This window comes from Thrips palmi, unplaced genomic scaffold (assembly GCF_012932325.1).
Source record: "Thrips palmi isolate BJ-2018 unplaced genomic scaffold, TpBJ-2018v1 HiC_scaffold_15, whole genome shotgun sequence".
In the NCBI taxonomy this organism is placed as follows: domain Eukaryota; kingdom Metazoa; phylum Arthropoda; class Insecta; order Thysanoptera; family Thripidae; genus Thrips; species Thrips palmi.
Window position 1 is genome coordinate 4,105,474 of NW_023144624.1, and position 15,746 is coordinate 4,121,219.

General features: G+C 57.1%; 2 protein-coding genes across 9 annotated transcripts; one reads left to right on the forward strand and one right to left on the reverse strand.

The window, feature by feature from the left end:
• Nucleotides 1-1,011: 1,011 nt before the first annotated feature.
• On the forward strand, nt 1,012-11,769 carry LOC117640793 (regulator of G-protein signaling loco-like). 7 transcript variants are annotated; one of them, XM_034377656.1, is made up of 16 exons: nt 3,420-3,558; nt 5,955-6,063; nt 6,317-6,475; nt 6,561-6,782; nt 6,868-7,032; nt 7,112-7,336; nt 7,429-7,617; nt 7,698-7,895; nt 7,977-8,076; nt 8,173-8,390; nt 8,465-8,548; nt 8,641-8,830; nt 8,913-9,004; nt 9,096-9,246; nt 9,921-10,214; nt 10,465-11,769. In XM_034377656.1, exons 2-16 carry the CDS (start codon nt 6,016-6,018, stop codon nt 10,695-10,697), a joined length of 2,568 nt encoding a protein of 855 aa, XP_034233547.1. In that variant the 5' UTR covers nt 3,420-3,558; nt 5,955-6,015; the 3' UTR covers nt 10,698-11,769. The 7 variants fall into 7 exon arrangements, with proteins under 7 accessions (XP_034233544.1, XP_034233549.1, XP_034233550.1 ...); XM_034377653.1 differs by lacking the exons at nt 3,420-3,558; nt 5,955-6,063 and adding an exon at nt 1,012-1,167; XM_034377654.1 differs by lacking the exons at nt 3,420-3,558; nt 5,955-6,063 and adding an exon at nt 1,014-1,167 and having other exon boundaries at nt 6,320-6,475.
• LOC117640804 (amyloid beta A4 precursor protein-binding family B member 1-interacting protein-like) lies at nt 11,117-15,564 on the reverse strand. 2 transcript variants are annotated; one of them, XM_034377687.1, is made up of 4 exons: nt 15,188-15,560; nt 14,019-14,318; nt 13,777-13,860; nt 11,117-12,455 (listed from the first exon to the last, which is right to left on the reverse strand). In XM_034377687.1, the coding sequence occupies exons 1-4, from the start codon at nt 15,230-15,232 to the stop codon at nt 12,102-12,104; spliced, it is 783 nt and encodes a 260-aa protein (XP_034233578.1). In that variant the 5' UTR covers nt 15,233-15,560; the 3' UTR covers nt 11,117-12,101. The 2 variants fall into 2 exon arrangements, with proteins under 2 accessions (XP_034233578.1, XP_034233579.1); XM_034377688.1 differs by lacking the exon at nt 11,117-12,455 and adding an exon at nt 12,466-12,698 and having other exon boundaries at nt 15,188-15,564.
• Nucleotides 15,565-15,746: the final 182 nt, after the last annotated feature.

Consider the following 15,746-nt stretch of genomic DNA (forward strand, 5'->3'; position numbering starts at 1 on the left):
GGGACCAGTCTGCTGGGGCCGCGGCCCCGCGGCGTTGGGGCAAGGGGAAGACGGAAGCAGCAGCACCATGCACCACGGCCGGCATCCGGGCGGGGAGGGGCGGGGCGGGGCGGGCGCAGACGGGCGGCGCGTGATGCCGGTATCTAGGCAATCAGTTTCCACAGACCGCTGCGATGCCATCGGAATGCACGATGGGGACTACACTGTGAAGGCTGGAAGAAGGGATCGGACTGGTCGGGGGACGCAGGGAGCTCCTCGCACCGCCAAGGAGCGCGCCCATTATTGAATGGAATTTGGCTGCGAGCCTGCGAGGCTCGTGGTGGCGGTCACATGACGGCCGGGGTCGGGCAGGCGGCGGGCGGGCTCGAGCTGTCTGGCTGGCGCCTGCTCCGCGCGCCGCGCCCTCCCCGCTTTGCCGCTGTGCCCCGCGACGGGCCGGACGGCATGTGCCCGGCGCCTTGCGCTGCCTTTGCCTTGAGCGTGATGTGACTCAGGCCAGGCCGGCCGTGCCCCGTACCGCCGCCATGCCTCGGCCATGCCGCTACCGCGCCTTGGCTGCAGCCGCAGCAACGCGCCGATGCCGATGGGATCGGCCTGTCAGCCTGACTCAGTCACCGCGTCGCGTCCGCGCGGCGCGTCGCAGTCCAGTGCGGGTGGCGTGGCAGCAGCACGCAGGCGCCCACGCAGCGGCGCGCCGCCGGCCCCGGCTCGGAGGCACCGCCAAGTCCGCCGTCACGGTCCCGGGGGCCTTCGCCGGCTCCAGCGTCGTCGTTACCCCGCGTCGCGTCCGTCGCGGAGACTCCATGCTGCAGAATGCTCGCCGACGGCGTGGTGCTGGAGAGGCCTCTAGAGAGCCCCCGCCTCCCCCGCCGGGCCGCCCCCAGCCACCGCTCCGTCCGCCTCACTTCGCGAGTCTGCGTGGCGGTGGGGGCGGGCCCCAGGGGGGCGGCGAGTCCCGTGCCGCCCCCAGCGGCAACCGTGGTGCCTCGGGGGCGGGTGATACGGGGGCGGCAGGCCGGCCCTGTCCATTGGACCTTCTCCGTGGCCGTGGCCGCCCCGCTGTCGCTGTGGTCCTGGGCGGGCCGGCCCAACTGGCTGAGGATGTCCTTCGACCGGAAGCAGTACCGAAGCTTGCCACCCCGCCTGCGTGTCAGGCCTCTCCGAAAGGTGTGTGTCTGTGAGTGAGTGGGTTCGAATCCCCGCATTTCCGGCGCGACAGCGACTTGCCTCGCCGTCCATCCGGCCTTCCTGCTGACGCGCTGACGCCGCGGACGCAACGCCATGTCGCGCCGGTCTTGGTTCCGCGTAGCGCGCCGCTTGCTGCGCGGTTTGATCCCCGTGCATTGTGTGCAGTAATTATCGCCGTCGCGCTCGCAGTCGTGGGAAGAGGAGCATGGTGTAATGGGGCACGCACGGCGCCACTGATTCCGAGAGTCGTTTTCGTTGCTCTGTTTCTCTCGCACTCTTAGGCGCCCCGCTTAGGCGCGAGAGAGACAGGCTGCAGCGGTGCTGTGCGGGGCCGCGGAGGGAGTGGCTCTGCCTGCCCTGCCCTGCCGCCGGCTGCCGGGATCGAACCCACACGCCGCGGTTGCGTCTCGCGTCGCCGGCAAGAGCGTCGGTCGCGGCCGCCGCAGACCAGAAACGAATTCGAAGGATCGTATCGTCGCTCTCTGTCGCACTCCCGTGGCGTCCCGTGAGAGTGCGAGAGAGACAGAGCGTCGTCACTCACCTTCGGAATCGCTCGGCTGCAACAGTGGACCTTCCTGCATACGGCGGCTGCAGCGGTCTAACTGCAGGATGCGCTGCTACACGCGCTACACGCCCCTCGCGAGCGGACGGCCCGCGGGCGTCGACCCCCTCCCCTTCCCTCCCTACCTCCCTCCCTTCCCCTCCCCTCCCCTCCTTTCCCTTCCCTTCCCCTCTTTCATCGCCGCGAGTCAAATCTGTAATTGTTGCCCGGGTGCACGGGAACCGACGAGAACGTGTTTGTGTTTGGCCCGTGTTGCCGTCGGTGCCAATAATGGAGCCTACTGGCACACTGGCGAGGCCAGGACTTGGGCAATGAGGTGCGCTTGAACGACGCGCCATCCATCCGTCGCGAGGACATGCCGTCCAGCGTCCGGACGCGGGCGAGTCCTTCCTGGCCGCGTTGCAGATGCAGTGCCGCGGAGTGCCGCGGATGCAGTGTCGAGGAAAGCGTGTGACGTGGAGGGGAGAGGGGAGGCGCCGACACAATGGCAGCGAAACGAAAGTGAAACTGGAGCCGTCGCCCTTCCCGTGCCGGGCAGCCTAGGGCAGCCTAGGGCTCCTAGGGCGAGACCGGCCAAGGGCTAGAGTCTAGGGGAAGGGCCAGCCAGCCTAGATGTAGCGCCTTGACGACAAACGCCTGCCGGTGCGGGCCCGTCGAACGCGGCGGTGTGGCGGGCCTGCCTACCCGGAGCCCGGCAGGCGCTTGGCGGGGCGTGGCCGCGTGTCTGCGCGCAGCGCGTCCCTCGTCCTTGCGATCTATCGGCTGTTGCAGTTTGTTGCGTCACGCTGCGGCACGGCGTGGCATGGAGTGGAAAGGAATGCTTCACGCACGTGTGCGCATGTGTGCCAGTCGCCTCGTTTTCCTCCCGTAAACTGTTGCCCGCGGTTTTGTTTTGCTCGCTCGCCCTCGCCGCCGTGTGAAGGTAGTGGTGTCTCCTTCCTCCCCGCCCGGGTGGCTGTGCCCTCTGCCAGTGTCACCATCACCCAGTCACCACCCGGTGCCTCTGCCCTCTGCCAGTGTCACCATCACCCAGTCATCATCCGGTGGCGCAGCTGCGCTTGCGGAAGCTGTCCTCTGCGATTCACCTGTCCGGCTGCGCCATGCTCCGCCATTCAGAGTGATTGTCGTCGTTGCCGATGCAGCGTCGCAGTGGCGGGGCGGGGCGGGGCGTGTACTGCCCGTACTGCCGCCTATTCAATAAGCCAATGAGGCATTGATGCCTGCAGAGGTGTGCGGTACACTGCAAGCGGCCAAGCGGCGCTCTCGCCCCTGCGGATGCTCGTCGTGGTGGAAGGCGTTGTTGCTCTGCTGGCGCTTTTTTCCGAGCCACTTTTGTAGCCCATCCGCCTATCCAGTTCAATTGGACGCCGCTTCCCTTTTCGCTGCACCCGCATGCCGCGCGTCGCGCGTGCTTCCCCCGATTTGTTTTTAAACCTAAAATAGAATGGGCTGGGAGAGCCGCGCGCGCGTTGTTGCAGTGGACTAGTTACGTGATTTGTGTTCATTCATGTCGCGTCGCTGCTTGAAAATAAAGAGAGGGAGAGGCGTCCCTGCAGCCCCGCTTCCTGCCCCGCCCCGCCGCGGCGCGGTGCGGTAGGCTGGCGGCCCGCCCCGCCTGGCCCGCCCCGCCTGGCCCGCCTCGCCTGGCTCAGTTGGCGGTGGGTCTGCTCGCGGCGCGGTCGTGTCGTCGCGTGGCGTGCTGGTCGTGCCGTGCCGAGTGCCGCACCGAGTGTCGTGCCGAAAGTCGAACGTGTTTTTGGAATACCCTCCTCCCTCCGGTGCCGATTTGGATTTCGGGGCGCTTGGTGGTAAAGCGACTCCCGGTGGCCGTTTTAGTTGGACTGCGGACCGACAGTGATGCGGCCGCTTGATTCCGAGGGGTCGTTCCTTCGCTCTGTCTCTCTCGCACCCCCACGGGACGCCCCGTGTGTGCGAGAGAGACAGAGCAACGAAACGATCCTGCGGACTCGAGCGGCAGAAGAGTCGTTGCGTCGCTCTGTCTCTCTCGCAGCAATGAGGCACTCCGCCAGGGTGCGAGAGAGACAGACTGACGAACTGCCGTTTAGAATCGCATCACGGCAGCAGTGGGGGCGTGGTTCGGGCCGTGATCCCCGTTCGCCCTCTCGACGCTTTTTTCTTGGCGCGAAAAACCAAGTGCCGACGAGTGCGGTGGCCGATAGCTCGCGAGGTGTGGACAGAGTGCGCCGTGCGGGGCTTCCCTATGCGGAGCGATTCAGTCGCTCTGTCTCTGTCGCACTCATGGGACTCCGCGCCCGGGTGCGAGAGAGTCAGCCACAAACCGCTCTCCTGATAACAGCCGGGCGCAGGGAAGGCCACGCCGGCCCGTGTTCTCTCGCAGATTGATTCCGACGGTCGTTTTGGTTGTTCCGTCCCTCTCGCACTCACTGGCGGCCCCTGCGCCTGCAGGTGCGAGAGAGACAGAACGACTTTTGGTATCGGTCCGCCGATCGGGATCGGCGTCGCTGTTGGCGTCGCTTCCACCGTAAGGCTGCCCGGCCTGGACGGTCCGCGCGATAACGCAGGTTGCGTTGCACGTTGCGCGAGGGAAAGCCAGCCGAGCCGTCCGGTGGGAAGCGCGAAGCATCGCGAAGCGCGGCCGAAAAACAAAACGCGGCAGCGCCACGCTAAGGCCGCTGCGTCGCTACACTGCTAGAGGCGCGAGCTGCAGGGGTCCATCGGCCCTGCCGTCCGTCCGCGCGGTTTCCCTGACGTGATTAGCGAGCGGCCTCCCTGCCTCCGCCCGGCACCTGTGGCGTGGCCGCGTGCCCGGCCGCGCAGTGTGAGGCCTGCGATGCGAGGCCCCAAGCTGCGATGCCGGCAGAAGGAGAGAGAAAGAAAGGCGCACGTAATTGCAGTGAGAGCGTTGCGGCGCGCGGGATGCTGCGGGTTCGACTCCCGCCGGCTCCGCTTTTGTTTCGCCCCAAACAAACGCTTACGGTGAGGACCCCTCCCAAGGTCACGGAGTCGGCCACCCCGCCGTCACGTAATAACTGGACCAGCCAGCCGTTTTCCTGTTTCCAGACGCCCGCATGGGGCGGGGCTGGCGGGGCCGGCGGGGCCAGTGCGTCGGACAAGGGGCCTCTGTCTTCGGTGAACGATGGATGCCCGTCTTCTTCGCTACACTCTTAAAAATGGTGCGGGCCCATCCGCTCCGGGCTGTGGCGCGGGTTCCGCGCCTGCCGGCTGATTCTGAGAGTCGTTGCAGTCGCTGTGTCTCTCTCGCACTCATGGGCGCGCCACGTGTAGGTGCCAGAGAGACGGAATCAGTCTGCCGGGTAGGGCGGGACGGCGGGACTGTCTGCGGCCGCGGAGGTGACCGAGGGTACGCTCCAGTACGCTCTGGCTCGCGGGGCCCGCGGTCAGCCCACCCTGGCCAGCCTGCGCCGCCGACAGGCCGCCGACTGGCGGTGGACCGGGCTGGGCCGGGCCCCTCGGCCGCCACGGCCGGCGTGCCCCGCGGCGGTACCGGCCGCGCAATGACGTCCACGATGCCCATTGTAATTTTCCCCGATGAAATTTAAGCGCGGCGCGGTGTCGTTTGGCTCGGCCGTTTTCGGCCGCCACGCTCGGCTTGCTCGGCTTGCGCGGCGCAAAGATGATTTGTGCCGCGGCACTGCTAATGGGCCCCGCATGGGAGGGGAGGGGAGGGAAGGGGTTCTGGAACGAGGGCCTTCCGCTGGAGGGACCCCTTGGGCCCCGCGTAGCCCCGCGACCCGCGGCCAGAGATTGCCCCCGCAGGCCGTCTCTCTCGCACTCGCGGCTCGCGGCGTGGGGCCGCGGACGCTTCACCCCGCGTGGTACTCTGCAAATAATTAGTCGAGTGTGAGAGGGCGAACGCGTTCTGGGAAGGGCTGGGCGCTTCCGCTGTCTCGCTTCACTGGACCACACTGTACGCCGGCCGGGCTGCCGCTGGCTGCCGCCCCCGCAGGGCAGGCCGTCGTGGTGTTTCATCCATTTGGCTCGCCTTGTCGCCGCGAGGGCAGTGTGGCAGTGTGCACAGTGTGGGAGGCGGCAGGCCCGAGGCCCGCGAGGGACCCAGCGAGGATGGGGCCGGCGCAGTCTTAGATTTCGCTCCAACTAGAGCTAGGCGGCCCAATTGTCCCGGCCTCAGCCAAGGCCCCGGCACGACGGCACGAGAGGAGGAGGGCTCCAGCGAGCTCACGGCGTTCGTGTCTCGTTGTAGTGCTGCGAGTTGGATCTGAGGGTGGCCGCTGCTGCCCGTTCAAACTGTGGGTGCCAAGTATATGTGGTGGCTCGATGGACTCGAATCCAGCCATCTTATGGAATGGGTTGTAAGTATTTGCGGAGGCGGAGCATGGGTAAGGGCTTCGATTAGATTAGCTAGCTGTAGACAGAATGGTTCCATGTTTTCAGTTAACTGGAGAGCGCGTCTCTGTCGTTCTAAAATTGTCCTCCACCAGCTGCTATTATATTTAATGGAAAAATACAACGACAAAAATTAATGACAAATAAGCTACCGCTCTTTTAAAAAAATGTTTTCAAAAACTGGAGATTTTAATTTATGTTAATTCTTGTGTTTTGCAGCAGCCCGAGAACGACGATGGGCCGCTTAATGAGGAGGCTGGCCGTGAGGAGGAAGAAGAGGAGGAGGAGGAGGGTGAGCGGGAGAACGGAGGCGTGCCCGCGTGGTCAGCTTCGTTCGAACGTCTCCTCGAGGACCCGGCGGGACTGCATACATTTGCTGTGAGTATTTCTCCTTAAACTGCCTTTTCTTAGTGTTTATTATTACTTTGGTTGAAGCACTAAGAACTGTTTGCTTGCCTTTCAGGAATTTTTGAAGAAGGAGTTTTCCCATGAAAACATCTACTTTTGGGTGGCTTGTGAGAGATACCGGCATATTGAAAATGCCGCCGAACGCATGTCTGAGGCTCAAGCTATATTTGACAAACACCTTTGTTTAGGTGCCCCTGAACCTGTCAATGTAGATTCACATGCTAGACAAGTCACTCAGGAACAATTGGGAAATGCACTGCCGGATCTGTTTTTGCAGGTAGCTTTCTTTGTATATTTTTTTTGTTAACATTTTTTAAGTTTACCTATTTCTCTTATGTGACTTTTTCCCCTCTGAATTCCAGGCTCAGAAGCAGATATTTAATCTAATGAAGTTTGATAGCTATCCTCGTTTTATAAAGTCAGAACTGTACAAAGAGTGTCTTCTTCGTGAGATATCTGGTCAAGAGTTGCCTTTCAATGGTAGTACTGAATTAGACCAAGGGCTGAAACTGGAGCGGCCAAATAAGGTATTTTTTAACTTATAATAACACCAGACTTTACAAATTTAAGATATATTCCTTATTTTGACATTGACTGTGTGTGCAGTTAAAAAAGAGCAGGAGTGATGCTGAAGATCGCCGCCGAAAGTCTCTGTTGCCGTGGCACAGGAAAAATCGGTCTAAATCAAAGGACCGTGGTGAATCTGAATACTCCAAGGCAAGAACGCGAAGGGAACAGTTTGATACTGTTTCTATTCGGTCAGATGTGACTAGCAGTCGTTCATCTTTGGCATCATGGGACCTTGCTCTAAGAGGCTCTCTTAGTAGACAAGTAAGTAGTTTATAAGAAACCTCAGTTTGATGCAGTCACTTATGTATAAAATTCAAAATTCAATTTAAAATTTTTATCTTTATTTTTTCTAGTCTGTAACATCTGGAGATACTTCTGAACGAGAAAATTCGTCCCTCTGTCGTGTGATCCTGCCGGACGGGGCCACCACTGTTGTTCAGACTAAATACAATGAAACAGTATCAGACCTAGTTCAGAGACTGTTAGAAAAGCGGGGACTTAACTACCAGCACTTCCAGGTCTTTGTTGGGAGCAACCCAAAAGTAAGCTAGAGACATTGCAATTGTTTCCTAAAGATTCGCTAGAACTCCAATTTATTCTTCATTTTTGTTTCTGTGTTCAGGCTGTTGCTCTGGATGAAGTTTCTTCAATTCTGAGCAACAAAGAAGTGAGAGTAGAACCAAGAGTAGTTTTCCGTTTAGATCTACCAAATCGCAAAACAGTTGGAGTGAAGTCTAGGCCAGGTAAAACTCTAGGAGAGGTCTTGCGGCCCGTGTTGCACAAGTATGGCTACCGGCTTCACTTGGTGACCGTCTGTTTGGTAAGGAGCTGTCACTTTTCTCCTCTCCGCACCTTCTAAAATATCATTGTTGAAATGTTAAGTAATCTTTGCTTGTTTCAGATGAGTGAAAATGAAGTTGTTAGCCTGGGAACTCCTGTCTCATCAGTTGACAACCAGCGACTTCAAGTTCTCACTCGCAGCCCTGAAGAGGTTTCACTTGGTAATTAATGAGCCCTCATACTTGCACATAGTTGATGTTATTTTATTCTAACTTCTTAATATTTTCGTAACTGAATGCACAAAATATTTTTTACAGCTACAAGAGCAGCTCATTCCACTTCAGGATTAAATGGAACGTTATTGAATAATTCCGTCAGTAGCACTACCTCCACACTAATGGCAGCTCCACCACCTCCTCCCCCCGCCACGCCTTCTGCATCACTTGACGAAATCACCAATCGTGTTTTTGAGGAGCTTCTACAAGGCAAAGCCACCCCCTCAACTCGCCCTGCTTCAGACCAAGGCTCTGTTCGGGTGAGGCCTGCTCTTAATTTTTATTTGTAGTTGTAAACTTGATTGCTGAATTTATTAATGCTTCTCTTATTTAGTCTGAAGATTGGGGCTCCGAACATTCATCTGGTATCTTTGGCCGTTTCTTAAGAAGAGATTCAACATATCATGACAAATCTAAAGTACGTCCACACTCTACCTCCTTGTGCATATTTCGATTTTATATTATTTTTAAAACCTCTTGGCATTTTAAAAAATAACTTAACTTTTCCAGGATTTTAGGGGGAAAGGAAATAAAAAGTTTTCAAGCAGTGCGGGCAGTGCCAAAGGTTCCAATACAACTATTTGCAGTGTGGGATCGACCGCACCAACCAAACCAGCGCCCCCTCCCCCTACTACCAAACCACCACTGATTGCCAAGTGGAAACCTGGTGCTAAATTATTAGGACAATCCGAAAGTGATGGTATATATTCTTGAGTGATGAATAGATTCTTCTGTTCCTAAAAATCTTTGTTTTTCGATTTATGTTGTTGTTCAAATTGCAGAGCTGTATGAAGGCCTCAAGAGAGCTCAAAGAAGTCGGCTGGAAGACCAAAGAGGAACTGAGATCAATTTTGAGCTGCCTGATTTTTTGAAGGTATAGTTCTGACCTGCTGTTTTATCTTGGCGTTTATTTTGTCTCAAATATTGTGATCAGACATAAAATCTTTCAATTACTTGGTTTTTAGGATAAGGAGAATGCTCCTCAGAGCTCAAAGAAGCTAAAAAAATTCTTGCAGCCCCGGAGGGATGGTACCAGCAGTGTCTCAGGCCATGAGGCTCAGAGTGGAGCTTCTAGCAATGACAGCAATCGTTCCTCTTCCCTCAAGCACAACCACGGTAAGTCAAACCTTTGATATTCATAACATAAACTAGCTAACTCAGCTGCCAATTTTGGAATTTTAACTGTTTTAATGTCTGTAGAAATATCATACCACTAACATTAAAGATGTAACTTAAATACTTTTCTTTAACTGGTTAATTATAAAAATTACTAACTTGTTAACTGTAATGTGTGCATATTTGAATGATGGGAAATCGAAATCACTGCAATGTTCTATGTCATACCTCATTTCAAAATTGATACGTGGCATTACCTACCTACATTATTTTGCTTATTTTAAGCTACTCTTTTCCAACTCATGTGTATAACAACACTAATAACTCTCTTTCCTTCTCTTTTCCATATTCCTCTTACCCTTTCATCCTTCCTTGGTGGCTCAAATTTCCATTTCCGTCTGGAATCAAACGCCTGCTTTTGTCTCTACAGCGGGCGGTCCTGCTTAGTTCTCTGCGGGAAAATGAGACTCCAAGGCTATCATCTGTCAGGTTTCTGTTTGAATTGCACAAAATTGGAACCTGGTAGACCAGTCACGGCAGCTTTTCTCTGAAACTGGTGCTAGTGCGAATGTGTGTGGCATGGGCTTGGTCTGGTGATACTAACTTACTAAACAATCTGTGGCGTGGGCGTGACAGACAATCCGGCTGACGGGTTGGCGTCCCTGTGTTGACAGCGACCTACAGCCTGGACAGCCTGCTCGGGGTGGGGCACTGTAACGGCAACGGCAGTGGCGGCAGCGAGCCGGACGTCCGCCTGGCTTTGACGTTGACGTCGCCCTGCAAGCCCTGCGCCGACAGGGACAGGGACAGGGACTTGCCGGCCATGGCCATGCCGGGCTCCGGCCCGGAGGGTGAGGCCGCTGGCCCAGGCTCGCACCAGGGTCTGCTGGGCCGCGGCTTTGACGGCTTTGGCCCGGACTCGTACGCGGTGCTTCCCTCCCCCAGGCAGGCTGAGGATTATTTCTCAGGTCAGTACCTCCAGGTACCTCATAGCCTTCTGCTGTGTGCTGGCCCACAGATTCACCTCCCCTTTCCCCGTCATTTTGTAGATTGCCTCCTCTTCAGATTGTATGTGTGTGCCTGTTGTATGATGATTGCATGTTTTGTACTAGCTGTGTGTTCCTTCCTCTTTTTTTCCATGCACTTTTTTAATTGTATATTTTTTATGGCATTTATGTATGGGTAACAAATAGAAACTTACTAGTTTTGATTTTGCAGGTTGCTTGGCATCTGACAACTCACCCTCCAGTCTTCCTGTCCTGTCGCGACTCAGTGACCCACCTCCACTTCCCCCCAAGCCCAAGTACCTGCGAGCCCCTGCCCCTGCACCGCCCAGAGTTCCAGCGGGAGAAATTACAAATCGCCAGGAGACTGTTATGCCATTGATGCCCCCGCCATCTCAGCCCAGACGCCCCCTATTTATGGAAGAGAATGTGAGCAGTTTTGTTTGAAGTTGCTCTTGTGGTTGTGAAAATTCTGCAATTGAACCTAACATCATCTCCAATAGTAATGTTTAAAATATCATTGTGTATGATTTTCGATACTCCTTCCTCTTTATTACAGCTGTTCCTTTTGAAAAACCCACAGCAGTTATGATTATGAAACAACAAAAATCTTACTGCCAAAGGAAGTGTGTTTTACTTGTATGTGTGTGTATTTGAGCCGAACTAATTTTATTTTGTGTGACTGTATTATGTTAAGTGAATTGCTTTTGCCATTCAAGTCTGTAAAATAATTGATGACATTCTTGAAAAATGTCTTAATTGCCATCTGTGATTATTTGGTGCAGCCATATACTACAGATAAGTTGTGAATATAGTTTTGTGCTCTCAACATCAGCCATTTATGTGAATGAATGATGCAAAACATATCAGATGATTTTATTTATTGTAAATAAATATATTGTAAGATAATCACTTGTCACACTCGCCCCCAGTACATTATTTTTTTCCATGATAATTGAATCTCCATTGCTATAAATATTAATTGCATTTGCACAGTTGGCCTTTGCATTTTGGATCATCTTTCTATTTGAAGACTGTTAAATTAATTGACTCCCACTCTGCGGAATGTATATCCATCATGTTAGTGGGTTTTGTTGTGAATTTGTTAGGATGTTTGTTCTGGAATTTATTTATTATTGTCCAATGACTAGATTCAGAAGCACTTTTTGACAGAATGATTGAGATCTTTTGCTATCTAATTTACCACTAAATGGTAAAGTACTGTTATATAATGTACAATGCTAACTTGAGCACTCCAGAAGCAGAGAGATGTGTCCCAATAAAATTGTGGCTTGTTTCCTGTTGTGGGTGGTGAATTAATTTTGTTCTGCCTCATGCTCCTGTTGATACATCTCTGTACTTCTGGGGTGCTCTACTTTGTTATTAGAGAGCATACTATATCATTTTGTATAGCTGATGCTGTGTCAATTTTAAACAAAGAACAGTTTGTATTTTTATGTCCGTAAGCTAAAAATGAGTTATTTATTGCAGAAATATAAGACACTATATTGCCTGATAACCGTTTCTTGCTATTTTCTTTTCCCTTAACCCTGCACAGGACTAACTCAAAATCTTTGAATAGAGATATCATTCGGCGAGCCATAAGATGAAAACAGAACACAAACATGTCCGATATGTAAGACTCGACCAACCAAAAGAGTCCCCCGCTGCTTAAAAAGTGACTGTCGGATGGGTGGCCTGCCCACCCGGCGCTCCTTCATCCGCACCTCGGCGCCCCCAAGTCCAGAGGAGCCACGTGGTGGTGCAAACGAACGTCTCTTTTCCACGAGCAGCTCTCGGACTGACTAGAATTCGTTCGTCGGCGGGCTCGTTTCCCCGACTTTACTTCTTTCAGTACCACAGCACTATCCGCCTGTTCCTGCCGCCAGCGCCAGCAGTGTTGTTGTTTCGCGCGACAGGTGCCGTTGGCGGCGCTGCCTGTGCTGGTGGTGGCGTTGCCGGTGCTGCCTGTGCTGGTGGCGGGGGCTGCGGGGGCTCCTCCTCGTTGACGGTGGCGCCCTGCACCAAGTGGTCCCTCTTGATGGCCACGGCGTAGGGCGGCGGCTGCTCCGTGCCCGGCGGCGGCGCGGGGGCGGAGGGGGCGTCGTCCCCCGGGGCCCTCGGCGTGGCCGCGCAGTAGCTCGGAGGCAGGTCCGACAGCGCGTAGGGCGGCGGCGGCGGCGGCCCCGGGACGCGGTAAGGCACCTGCCAGACAAGCAAGCCGTCGTCAACCTCTTCAAGCACTGCATTGTCCTGCACTTGGTATTTCGGCGTGTCGCGATACCGGCCCAGGTTGACACTACTAATCGCTATCTGCCCTTATGCATATCGCGCGGGCGAGGAGGCCCGGTTGCAGCGTTCGACGCGCAAACACGTTCGGTTTTTGTTGTTGTTTTTCGCGAGGGGCGCTTTGGCGGTGGCTGAGAGTGCTGTATCCATCGAGTCAACCTGCAACTTCCACGTTGAGGCGGAGGGTTAGTGATTTACTGTCAGACCTTTTCCCCCTTAAAGAGAACAGAGAACTGGATGTGGCAAAGCTCAAAGAGAGAAAGGGTCACTGTTCGGGACCCGGACCATTTTGAGGGCCGTCCGTCGAACTCGTCGTTCTGCTTGGAAATTGGAAAAGCAACCGCTGTGCTCGACGCGAGGCGCGAGGCGGCTGTACGCTGAAGGGCAGAGCCGAGGCAGAGCCGGCACGACGGGGAGGGGCGTGGACGCTGGCACTGATTCGATAACGGTCGTTGCGCCGAGCATGCTTTATGCTTCGCTTTTGCTTCGCTTTGCTTCAATAGCCTCACCGCCTTATCCGACGATTAGCATGCGGAACTGCGGACCGCGACGGAGGCAGAAGACACTACACTCGAGAGAGTGCCGCCCAGATAGCGCCGAAGGTAGCGAAGCTCGAGCGCCCCAGTGGCCAAGGGAGAAGGGGGGGGGGGGCAAAAAATGAAATGGTCTAGGCCGATGGCGACACTGGAGTGATAGGACGAGGAGATTGCGAGGGCTAACCGAGGCTAGTCAAGGCTGCAGGCGCCTAGCCAAGGCAGCCAAGGCTAGGCCGGATAGACAAGGGACTCGAGTAGGTACGCCGTACACCGCGGTCGGTGCGCCCAAACCATCGACGGACGTTGACTCGCAATAATGAGTTTGGGCCGAGGGCCGGGAACAGCACGCTGTGTACAGTGGCACGGCGCCACGCGGCCGCCCCGCCGCCCCGGCCGCCGAGGCTGTCACCGACGGGCTGGGCTTAGAGACTCGATGGGGCCGGCCTACATTTCGGCATCGAGGAGTGAGTGCATGACCTTATCTCCTTTACGCGCCCCTTGGCCCTGCTGGGAGTGCAACGAGGCTCGAAAGCCAAAGATAATAAAAGTGGGAAAAAAGTGGGCCCAGGCCGATTGGCGCCGATCGGTGAATTCAGACATGCATCCCAAAATGTTGCTTGACGCGACGCGACGCTAGCGTAAGGTGCTCTTCGTCTTGATAACGGCTCCGCGCCGCGCGCGCTCGAGCGACACCAACTCACCTGAGAGTCCAGCTCGCTCTCCAGGGGGATGATAGCGACGTGGGGATGTCCTCTGGCCCCTGCTCCTCTCGACCCCGATCCGCTCTGCAGGGCGAATTCAAGATTAATGTCTTCCCGTACACACGCAACACACACGTAATCGACGTGAGATACAAGCGTCATGCACTCGAATTGGGTTTTACGCAAGCGGACGCCGTCCACGAAATGCACCGTGCTCAAAGTGAAGGCGTCGACGTCCTTACCGCTGCGTTGCGGCCGCTGGTCGCGCCGATGCCGTAGAGGTCCGGGGCCAAGGCGCCGCCCACGGTGCGCTGCGCCCTGCTCAGCGCCATCTGCCTGGCCAGCATGATGCGCCAGCGGCCGGCGCGCCCGGCCCTGGACGCGGCCAGCTGGATCCACGTGCACAGCCCCAGCAGGCACACGGTGATGGCCAGCAGCGACAGCCACCACGACGACGCGGCCACCGCGTAGCGCGCCACCAGCAGCGAGCTGGCCACCAGCGCCAGCGTCAGGAGGAGCAGCAGCACGGAGCACGACGCGGCCTGTAAGCAGTCTCGTTTCCAGTCTCCACTCGCATTCGAGTCGCATTCGCCGCCCCGCCCAGCCATCCCGAAGAGCCTCTGCCTCCACCCCTTGAGAGCGAAGAAACGGATCGCTCTGCTGGAAGTGATCGACAACGCCAGCGACAACCCGCGGGAAGCCCCCTGCCAGCGCCGCGTAGGCAACGCGTGCCCGCCCGCGCGCGGCGGGACTGCCTACCCCGCCGATCACAGGGGCTCCACGGCGGCCAAGAGTCCTAGAGCGGCGGCGGCTTGGGGTGGGCCTCCCTAGGCCTCCCTGCCACAGCCGCCTGCTTTCGAACAGCGCGTTCGTCGCTTTGTCTCTCTCGCACTTGCGGGTCTCCCCGTCGGAGTGCGAGAGAGACAGAACGACGAGATGCAGTGCGGCACTCCCCGCGTCCTCCCACCCAATTATCCCCTCGGCCAAGGCTCGTTCGAGGCTTGCCCAAGGCGGACCGGGATAGGGCCACAGCGACCGGCACCATTTGGCCATCGTGTTTTGGCCGCGCGCCGCCCCGCTCGTCGCTTATCTAGAGCCCTGCCCGCTGTCGCTGCCGCCGTCACGGGGTTCGCTAATCCGACCAGCTTGGCGTGCTCACCGCTCGGCGCGGCGTCACCCCAGTGCGTCCGGCAGGTTCGGCCGCATCGCGGTACCGGCCAGCGCATCGTAGCGCAAGGATGACTTGACAGCGCGGACACGGGGCGCGGCAGTCTTACGTCAGCGCGACAACACTCATCGTCGCAGCGGGACATAGGCCAGGCGCGCGGCGTGCGCGAGGTCGGAGGATGGAGGCGATGACAGCCGCTGCCGAAGGTTCCCTCCCGCGAGGTGGCCAGGCTGTCCCCCTTACCCGCAGTTTGTTGAGCCCCGAGTTGTTGTCCATGTTGGCGGTCATCTTCGGGCCTTCGGGGTGGCGGCGGGGCGGACGCGTTGTTCCGTTCCGCGCTCCGCGACTGCTATTCCGTTCGAGTCCGTTTCCGTCGTCTGCTCCTCATGACCGCCGCTGGCTCCCACCAAGCTGCCAACCTCGCTGCCGGTGAGGCGGTGGACGGCGCGGAGCTGCGGAAGGGAAGGCCGGCGACTGGAGCCTTCGCGTCTGCGTCGCGCGAGAGCGGCGTCGCTCCGGTTTGGGGAACCCGCGTCGAGGGCGCTAGACGCTGGGCGCTACACTGGCGGGACGCGGCGAACGGGCTGGGCGGAGCGCGGAGCACTGTGCCGTCTATCTCTCTTTTGTTTATCACTCTCGCGGTCCTCTCTGCCAGGTGAAGCTTCATTATCTCTCACCGCCTCTCTAGGGGCAGCCTTGGCGGCGTGCGAGCGTGGCGGCCTACCTAGGCAGGGGCGGGGAACGGAGTGGGGGGCGCGCTGCTGTGGCGCGGCAGCCTTGAACTTGGGGGTGGGGACGAGGC